The sequence below is a fragment of the Chiloscyllium plagiosum genome, chromosome 34 (assembly GCF_004010195.1).
Source record: "Chiloscyllium plagiosum isolate BGI_BamShark_2017 chromosome 34, ASM401019v2, whole genome shotgun sequence".
Taxonomy (NCBI): domain Eukaryota; kingdom Metazoa; phylum Chordata; class Chondrichthyes; order Orectolobiformes; family Hemiscylliidae; genus Chiloscyllium; species Chiloscyllium plagiosum.
This window is the reverse complement of record NC_057743.1, coordinates 5,284,572-5,294,665: the sequence shown is the minus strand read 5'-3', so window position 1 is coordinate 5,294,665 and position 10,094 is coordinate 5,284,572. Positions and strand designations below refer to the sequence as shown.

At 40.3% G+C, this 10,094-nt stretch overlaps 1 protein-coding gene across 6 annotated transcripts in view; it reads left to right on the top strand.

Annotated features, from left to right (window-relative positions):
* Window positions 1-762: 762 nt before the first annotated feature.
* Window positions 763-10,094, top strand: part of usp48 (ubiquitin specific peptidase 48) — a 156,365-nt gene continuing 147,033 nt past the window's right edge. For 3 of the 6 annotated variants that reach the window (XR_006309253.1, XR_006309252.1, XM_043675525.1), the window contains exon 1: window positions 764-1,135. Coding sequence is in view for 2 of the 6 variants with exons in the window: in XM_043675525.1 (XP_043531460.1) it covers window positions 1,002-1,135 (134 nt within the window). In the remaining 4 variants the exon portion in view is untranslated. Of the gene's footprint in view, window positions 1,136-10,094 lie in introns of all 6 variants that reach the window. The other 3 variants (XR_006309251.1, XM_043675526.1, XR_006309254.1) reach the window with 3 other exon arrangements.

Here is a 10,094-nt window from a genome sequence, read left to right as displayed (position 1 = left end):
TTCTGAGTTATAGAATCTTGGAAAGATTCCAGCACAAAAGAAGCCAATTTGGTCTGTTGTTTTTGTGCCTCCTTGCTACAAAAGCAACAATTCCCCTGGCAAGATTAAACTACACTTCCCCATTGCTTTTCTCTCCAGATAATTTCCTTTTAACTGTATTGATTGTATCTATTCCTTTCCACCTCAACCCCCACACTCCTAGATAGTACATTTCAGACCTGAATTATGCGCTGTGTAAAACACTTTTCCTTCTGTCGCCATTGAGCTTTTGCCAATTGTCTAAATAGAGGGTTCAACAAAAACAATTTGTTCCTATGTTTCCTATTTAGAAGCTAAGCCACATGAATTTGAAAACCGATATGCAATTCACGTCACTAAAGTTCATCTTCTCTGCAACCATTCTCACAAATCTCTTATCTTGCAGCGCAGCCCAGTTCACTTAGGGATAGCATGTCGTTGCTTCCACATTGAACTTTGAGGCTGAAATTCGTCCTGCTTGTTCCATGCGTGCACAGAATGTTCATCCTGACTTGTCCTGTTCTAATGGATGTTAAAAGTCAAGTCCCAAGTGTGTCACAGCATCTTTAAAAAAGTTGATTAGAAAATCTCTACACCACGGTCTGAGTAGAGATGATTCAGTGACCGAAATGAGAATTGAACACAATAAAGCTCTCAGGTGAGTACAGTCTGACAGTAACATAATAAAGATACATCTCTGCACGTAGAGCACACTTGGATGGATCTCCAGCCTGTGTGCTCTACGTCACTGCGTGTAGTAGTTATGACGTCACATATGTTGCCGTAGCCACGACGTCACCGAGATCTGTGCCCCTGTGTGTTCTACGTCAGGATCCCGGCTGTTTGGCGGTGCAGAGCAGGCCTAGGGCTCGGAGTGAAGGCCGCGGCGGGACCGGGCCAGGCCGGCGCTGGGGAGAGAGTGAACCAGAGAGGCGCCGCGTACGGACAGTCCGCTCACCACGGCCGCAGGCTGAGCGGAGCCTATGGCCCCGAAGCAGCAGCTGGAGAAGGCGGCCTGGCAGTGGACTGAGAGCGTCAGGCCGGAGGAGGTGAAGCAGGAACACATCGAGCTGGCGTACCGCATCCGCCTGGGCTCCTGCCGCAGGGACGCCCGCAGGTAAGCGCCGGGAGGCTGGCCTTCACCCCCACTCACTGTCCGGGGACAGGGCGTCGTCGCAATGAGCACTGCTCTGGGACTGGCCCCAAATCCTGGAGCGGCCCCGGCACCATCCCCCCCGCTCTCCTCTCCGCACGCACTATCGCCCGCCCTAACCACCCTCTGAACCACCCATTAACAATCCGTGCCCCAGCCCATCCAGCTGCACCCCTCCCTCTGCCAGATAAACTCTCCCTCAATCACTGCAACGCCTCAAACATGTCCTTCCCTCCGCAACTGTCTCTTCCACCCTCCCCGTGCCGCCTGCTGAACCTGAACCGTTTTTCTTTGCAGGAAATCAAACATTGAGTATACATTTATTACACACGTTCACGGTGATGTCAGTTGTGAATGTACAGGCGCATCCTGACTTTGGGGTGCGGGGATGTCACCAGTAGCTGATGTCACTTGACCCTTGTGCATAGTTTATTTTAGGTTAGATTCCCCTCAGTGTGGAAACAGGCCCTTCGGCTCAACCAGTCCACACTGACCCTCTGAAGAGTAACCCACCCAGACCCATTCCCCTACTATTACCCCTTCACCTAACACTACGGGCAATTTAGCATGGCCAATTCACCTGACCTGCACATCTTTGGACTGTGGGAGGAAACCGGAGCACCCGGAGGAAACAGGGAGAATGTGCAAACTCCACACATCTTGACAATCATTTTGGCTTTGGGATCAATTACTTCAAGAAGCATTTGAGTAACTTTACACAGTTCTTTGGAATAATGGAGAGAGCTGGTGAGGATTGTGTACTAATGTTTTTAAAAGGTACAACATCAGTTAAGACTAGAAACTTATGTTAAAGCAACAATAGTGGTATGATTACAAAATTGGTGAGAGGACAAAAAGCAGTAATTTTTTAAACAAATGAAATGATGGTCTTGAGGGATCAGTGTTAGGACCATAACTCTCATCCTTTACAAGACAGTTTAAAAGTTTGTAAATAACATAAAACTTGGAAAGGTGTGTGAGCGATGAGGGAGATTTCAAGGTAACATAAATTAGTGAAATAGGCAAATATGACTGAAATTTAGAGTAGTAAAGGGGTATATTTTGGCATGGAGAATGAGAGACGACATAAAGTACAATTTTGAAAGGGATGCAGCATGAGATGTACTTAGATGCATTTACAGAATAGTTTTAGCGTAGCAAGACAAATTAAGAGGGCTGTATTATTACAAATAGCTTCTGACATCCTTGGCTTTATAAATGGAGACTCCAGAATATAAAAGCAAGGAAGTTATTCTAAACATTGGCAAAACACGGGTTAGGCCTCAGCTGAAGTATTGTAACCAAAGGACAGATATTTTACTGGAACTGAGGAAGTTTTCAGGTGCAGCTAATAAGGTAGCTCTTTCAAAGAATAGTAGAGACACAATAGGCTGAATAACCTCTTTCTGTATTTCTGAATTTATTTAAATGAATATGTAAAGTGGTTCATTTGATCTGTAAGGTAACATTTTTGCTTGATTTCAGTTTTACACTTTGAGCTACTCCCTAGCATTAGTTTCTGTACACAGAACTAGTCACCTGTGATGTAAAACTGGAATGTTTTATGTGCCATGTATCTGGAGTGTGTCTGTGTCTCGCACTCACACTCCCACACACACCAGTTCACAGACTTTGTTTCTTAAATAATCAGAACAACCAGGTTGATATCCTGGTACACTACTCAATGATGTGTCTGTGCAGTACAAGTCTTCCTTCCTTCATTCAGAGCACAGATTTGCTACTAGTAACAGCAATATGAGAATTGTTCAGTATCTGCTTAGTCCAAGTCATCTGAGTCAGTTGTCTGTCGTCACGATATGATTGCTACTGACTGGATATCAGGGTGAGAGAAGTGGTTGAACTCGTATGTTGGTGCTTGCAATTGGAAATAATATTGTCACTCTGACAGGTTATTTACCTGGGTTCAAAACCTCAATGCATATTTTATTTAAATTTGCAGAAAAGAAGTAGGGCAATTAATTCAGAGCAGATTGTAAAAGTATTATAAAGTGAGTTGGACAGAATTTGAGTTGGCAGAAAAGTGGCTAATACATTGTTTGAAATAATACATTTAATCTTTCTGAAATATTAAAATGAAGATAAACTTTTGGGTTGAATGCTGTAATTTTGGAGTGATTGTTTTGTAACAACTTGCATGTATAATCAATACCTTGGATTATAAAACATTCAAGGCCATCTAGTGATAAACAGAATCCAAAATTTGAGATACTAGAATAGGTGACCAAATATAAAGAGGATCTTTTTAGGGAGTACCTTGCAGGAGAAAAGGCAGTTATTTGAAGATAGAACAAATAGAATCAAAACTAGAGGTGCACAGATGTCAGAGTTGTAGGACCAGATGAGAATGGAAGGACCTATGCCATGAAGGGATTTGAAAATGATGATGAGAATTTCAAAATTGAACTTTTGATATACTGGCAGCCAACACAGAAGAAGGGGTGGAGTTGTACTGGAACTTTACATTTCACTAATTAGGCTGCAATTTGAGTACTTAGTGCAACTTTGGTCACTTGTTTATAGATGTAATTGCACTGGAGATTTACAAAAATGTTGTTGAAACTGGAAAAATTTAGCTGCAAGTAAAGTTTGGACGGTCTGGGCTTATCCTCCATAGAATAGAGGCAGCGAGTGAGAGATTTGAATGAGATAGCCACATTCTCCAAGAAGCACAATTGTGGGCCTGATTAGAATGAAAGGGAAGAGTCTGTTTATCTTAGAGATCAGTGGTTAATGGGCATAGGTTTAAAGTGATTAGTAGACAGATTTGAGGGAGTCAGTGTTTTTCCCACCCACAGGGTGGTAGGAGTCTGGAACTCACTGTCTGAAAACAATCATAGAATCACTACAGTGTGAAACAGGCCATTAGGCCCAACATCGACTTTTCAAAGACCCCCCCCCCCCCGGCCCCCCCCATCCCCTTCCTCTGTCCCTGTAACCCTGCATTTCCTATTGCTAATTCACCTAACCTACACATCCGTGGATAGTATGGGCAATTAAGCATGGCCAGTCCACCTAACCTGCACATCTTTGGACTGTGGAAGGGAAACCAGAGTACCCAGAGGAAACCCATGCAGACACGGATGCAAACTCCAAACATACAGTCACCCAAGGGTGAATTGATCCCAGGTCCCTAGTGCTGTGAGACAGCAGTGCTAACTATCAAGCAACCCCCAGTAGTAGAAGCAGAAATCTTTGGCTCGTTTGAATGGTGACTAGATATGCACCTGCAGGGTTATGGATCAAATGCTAGAAAATGGAAATAGGCTGGGTGACTATTTTTAGGAGAAAATGAGGACTGCAGATGCTGGAGATCAGAATCGAGAGTATGGTACTGGAAAAACACAGCAGGTCAGGCAACATCAGAGGAACAGGAGAATTGAAGTTTCGGGCAAGAACCCTTCATCAGGAATCGTCTTCTATGGGTCTATAGCTGAGTGACTCCTGGGTGATTGTAAATTAAAGATAATTAGTGGATTTCCATATGGCTTTAAATCCACATTCTTTGCTTTTTCCAATGCATTTTCTCTTTGGAATATTTGCTGTTCAGTCAAATGTGATTCTGGTTGTAAGATGATCTTACTGGTAGTATCCCATTTGGCTTGAAATATCCAGATCAATAGGTGCTGACAAACTTAACAGCCCCATTCCAGGGCTTAGAAATCATGATATTTTAAAACTTTGAAAGTAATACAAATGAAATTCATTAAACTAACAAGCCCATGATTGGTAAACATCATCTTCTGCTTGATGAGTGCCATAAATTAGCTTTGATCTGATTAGAAAAAGACAAAATGCTTCAGCAACATCTATCCCCTTTTCAGCAAGATTCAAGTCCTATACTACCAACTGACTGACTTCTATAAGTATGCTTATTGATAATGACCTATGTAGACTTTGTCGGAAATTGGGAGACTAACTAGAGATGTTGATGCTGATAGGATTAGACAGAAGGAAGCTGCATATCTTTGAAATGACATCAAAATAAATTTAAAATAATCAAGTTTAGATTATTGGTTGCGTGAGTCTAGAAAGTAAAAATATAATTGGCAGTCAACATAGATTTTGAAAAAGGGACCTCTTGATGCACAGTGGAGTGTCCCTATCTTATGGTCAGGAAGTTCCAGTTAGTCTAACTTGCCTTGAATAAGTGTCATAACATGCTAATATAGCTCAAGCAAGACTTTTTTTAAAAAAAGTAAGCAATTTAATTAAAGTTTCATTAAAGTAAAATACTGTGGAGGCTGGAAATCTGAAATGAAAACAGACAATATTGGATGACCTCACTAGGCAGCATGTGTGTAGAGAGAAAAATAGTACATTTCGAGTCTATTATGACTCTTCTATGGAGCTGTCCTGAAAAAGGGTTGTATTAGACTTGAAACATTAATTGTTTCTTTCTCCATAAGTACTGCCAGACCTATTGAATGTCTCCACTATTTTCTGTTTTAATTTCTCATTGAATTCTTTGGAAGGTACCAGAATAGCTGAGGGTGATGTAATGGATGTGACGTATCTAGATTTTCAAAAGGTCATTATAAGGTAGCATGTAATAGATTATTGAATAAAATTACAGCATGCAGAATTGAGATGTTTAGCAGAATGAAAGTGGCAGCATGGAAAGTGGGCTCTCACAAGGATCAGTTCTGGCACTACTGTTTACGATGTATGTTAGCAAAGTACATTTTGAAATCAAAAGTGGAGGTCCTAAATCTGTGGACATAGTCGATATTGAAAAGTACAATGAATCAGAAGAAGACATTAAACTTGAACAATCAATATATAAATAAATTTCAGCACAGGTGGTAGAAGATCCTTCAGGAGGAGGATCTGTGTTTCCTTTAAGCACATGAGGAAAGCAACTGGAACCCAGCCTTGTATTCTTTGTGTCATATTACTTATTAAAGTTAAAAGTGGTTGGCTCTTATTAGTAGCTGAAGAGGAAAATGCAGGATTGAGAACTATGTTAAACTTAGCAGTGGACTATTATTGCACAGATCATCACCACAAAGACAAATGTGAAGTATTACATTTTAATCAAACACTGGGCTTTACAGTTTGTAGCATCAAAGTAAACTTGGAGTAAAGGGGACACCAAATTTTGCGAGATTAATTATCTTTAGGCCAAAACTCTTTGGATACATTGAACCCTGCCCGTGCCAAACTCCTATTGGGAGTTGGCCTAAACTTTGCACCTTACGGTGTGTTTACTCATCAAGAAAGCACTGGCAAGTGCTGAACAGAAGTGGATACTCTAGCCAAAAGAATTAAGTATGAAGCTGACATTTGCTAACTGATCAAATAACCGATACAGCGAGGGATTATAGTATTCCTGAAAGAAGTCGTTAAACTACCTTGAATCGGATGTTCAAGACCAGATGTGCCACAAAAACAAGAAACAAGCATTGACAGGTAATGGAAAGCATTCGTTGGGCTGGCTTCTCAAATTGTCAAAATGGTTGTATCATTTCAGAATGTAATATGTATAAGTGGCTGGATCAAATTGAGTCCAGCAAAAATTTCAGAGCAACACCTATTTCATGTTAGTTGTTCAACACTTTGAGTGTCCATAGTTGTGGCAAAAAGTGAAAGTCACTCGGTCTACCAGAACACCTCAGCTAAAATTACCAGTTTCTTGATGCTTAATCATCGGACATTGACAAAAACGTGAATCAGCAATATAGATGAAATGCACGTGAATTTTGATATGCTCAGCAGCTGAATTGTGGAGTGCCATGATTCACACAGAATTTCGGTGAAAGCTGTAACACATGAGAAGACAAGATTCATGGTGATAATAGTCTGTGTGACTGATAGAACAATATTAAAACTTAAGCTAATTTTCAAACCAACAACCATGCTGAGAATCACATTCCATATGGAGCTTGTGTGCATGTCCTGGACAGTGGTTGAATGGATGAAAATGGAGCATAATTTTAAACTAATAGAATGTGGAATGGACATTCTAGAAAGAATGCAGTTTAATGTGTGGGCCCTTAATGAGATAGAGGTATCTGTGTAACAATGCTCAAGTTGCAAATTATACTAGAATTCAACTTTTTGTTGTATATCCCAACAAATCATTTGAGGCTATTGTTATTGTATGGTTGATGAAGAAAAATACTTTCTCAAAGAGTGGAAATATGCATGCTGTCTCACTTGATCTTCTTTCTGGTTTCGTCATCAAATTGTGAGATGTTATTAATGCTCAAATTGTTGAAAATATTCAGCTAACGGAAAGGAAGATGATTTATTCAGGAGGTTGATTCTGAAACCGCAAGTGCCAAATCTAAGGATCCAGACTAGAATCTTTACAAACTCATTTTTGACCCAGAAGTCCTTAGGTTTTCACATACCATGTGCTCGTTGTGGGAGTAGGGTTGGCAGGGAAAACTGCAGTGAGTATTTTTTGTAATTGCTCCTATTTAAGCTATGAAATAGCCTAGGACACCAAGTTACTGCTGAATTCAGGACCATGGCCAGCAGCCACTGAGTGTGTGTCGTTATTGGCTTTTTGGAGAATTGGTAAATATTTCAACCCCTTGAAAGTATTACTCACGTCTCAGTAGAGCCCCTTTTTCTGTGTTTAAAAATTGGTTTTCAGAGCCTGTTTTTACTATGTGTGTGTATGCATGTATAGGTGTGTGCAGAATATATACAAAACTTGTTAAAGATTTTCAAAATCTTGCCAAATGTGATTACTTTTACAATGCTTTGTTTGAGCTCTCTCTCGCAAAGAGCATCCAGGTCTTAAGTTAAATGCAGATGTTAATAGACCTGCCAAAGATTTTGAGAGTCATTGTCTAATTTTAAGCTTCACGTGAACCCAAGATTCATTTAGAGTAATTATACCGACTACCGTCAAGGGAGCATGTGTCTGAATTTGTGTGGGGGTTGGGTTCACAACCTCATTTTACTTTTCGGCATATGTTAAATGGACTATCCTGTAACAAACTATGACTAGTACACTTCAGCGTTTATTAACTTTAGATTGCAGATTTGTAGAATCTCTCCAGTGTAGAAGCATATCATTTGGACCATTTGAGTTCACACTGACCCCTGAAGAGTATCCCACCCTGGTGCAGGTCTATACTTTTAAAACCAGCTTAAACATGTTAAGTTTCCACTGAAACAAAAAACAAAAATTGCTGGCAAAACTCAACAGTTCTGGCAGCATCTGTGGGAAGAAACCAGTGTTAATATTTAGAGTATGTTGACTGTTCATTAGAACTGCTAGGAAAAGTGGTATTTATTTATACTGAAGGTGAAACTAAGGAGAAGGGAAGAGGTGATCAGATAGGTGGGCGTGGAATCCAGTGGTAGAGAGATATGAGAGGGGTAAATAAACAGAGAGATTATAGTTTGCAGACCAGGACAGGAAAAGCTGAAATGAGTGATAGAGCTAAGCATAGGAATGGGTAAAATGCACTAAAAACAACCCGTTTAATGTGATAATAGGCCTAGGAGTGAGAGTGGATGACTGATGTCATAACAGGACCTTGTGTAGGATGGGTAATAAAACTAGGAAGAATGGAATTAGCCTCTCAAATTATTGAATACAATTATGAGTCCTTGAGGCTGCAGGTTTCCCCAGCAGAAAGTGAGGCTTTATTCGATGTGCTTGCGCTAAGTGAGGCTCACTTGGTGATTGGAGCAAACCTGCAACACAAATGTTGGCTTGGGAACACAGTGGTGAATTGAAGTGGCAGGCAACTGGAAGTTATGGGTCATTTTTGCAGACAGTAGAGCGGTCCCTAGTCTCTGTCTCCAGCCTTCATGCCAACTTCTCACTCATTATCATCACACCCACCCCGTGTTGTAAAACATAATCTCCAACAGAAATACCACTTTTTCCTAGCTGCCAAAAGTTCTGATGAAGAGTCACCAGAAATATTAACTTTGCTTTCTTCCAGTCATGCTTAGTTTTGCCAGCAATGTCTGTTTCTGTTGCTTATCTCTGTCATCTGCAGTTTTTTCTTCATTTTTTTAATAGATATTTTTATTAGAAATTTAACATTTTTACAAATTTACAAAAATAAACAAAACTCTCAGATATAAACATTGATATACAATTAGCTCAAATATACAATAGCCAAAATTTAACAAAAATAAAACCGAAAAGAAAAAAAAACAAACAAAACTCAACTATCTACTAATCTAACCTACAACTAACCAGAGTGTATATTTAAGTCTCTTACATGCTCGGGATGTGTTAGCATCAGATATAATAAAACCTGTATTCGTGCGGAATTCCTCCCCCGAGGCGCCGCGGACCAGCCAGGTTTGTAATCTCAATTAAATAAAAGCCCTTGTTAGGATAGCCGAAATATCTGTATTTATATAATTCAAAAAGGGCTGCCATATTTTATAAAATAATTCGGTCTTTCGGTGCACCATATTTGTAAGGAAGTCAAGGGGAATACATTCCATAATTAATCTGTGCCAATTTGAAAGTCCAGGGGGGCCCTCAGCCACCCAGTTCACCAAAATATTTTTCCTTGCACAGAAAGAAAGAATAGAAAATAGTCTCTTCCCGTACGTGTCCAGGGAGGGAAAGTTCGAAAAGCCCAAGAGAAGAGATACAGGGTCCACTTTTATTTCCGTTCCTAAAATTTCTGTCAGGGTACTTGCTACTATAGTCCAATATCTACGGATCTTATGACAGGTCCATAAGCAATGTACAAGAGTGCCCACCTCTATTTTGCATTTAGGACACATTGGAGATGCTCCTGCCTTAAATTTTGCCAATCGAACCAGTGCTATATGGGCCCTATGAAGTATCTTCAGCTGGATAGCCTGGGTTCTGTTACAAATAGTAATTCTTCTAGCATTTTCCCAGATATCATTCCACGTTTCTGTGGAGATTTCTAGTCCCAGATCCTGAACCCATGTTTTAAGCAGATTA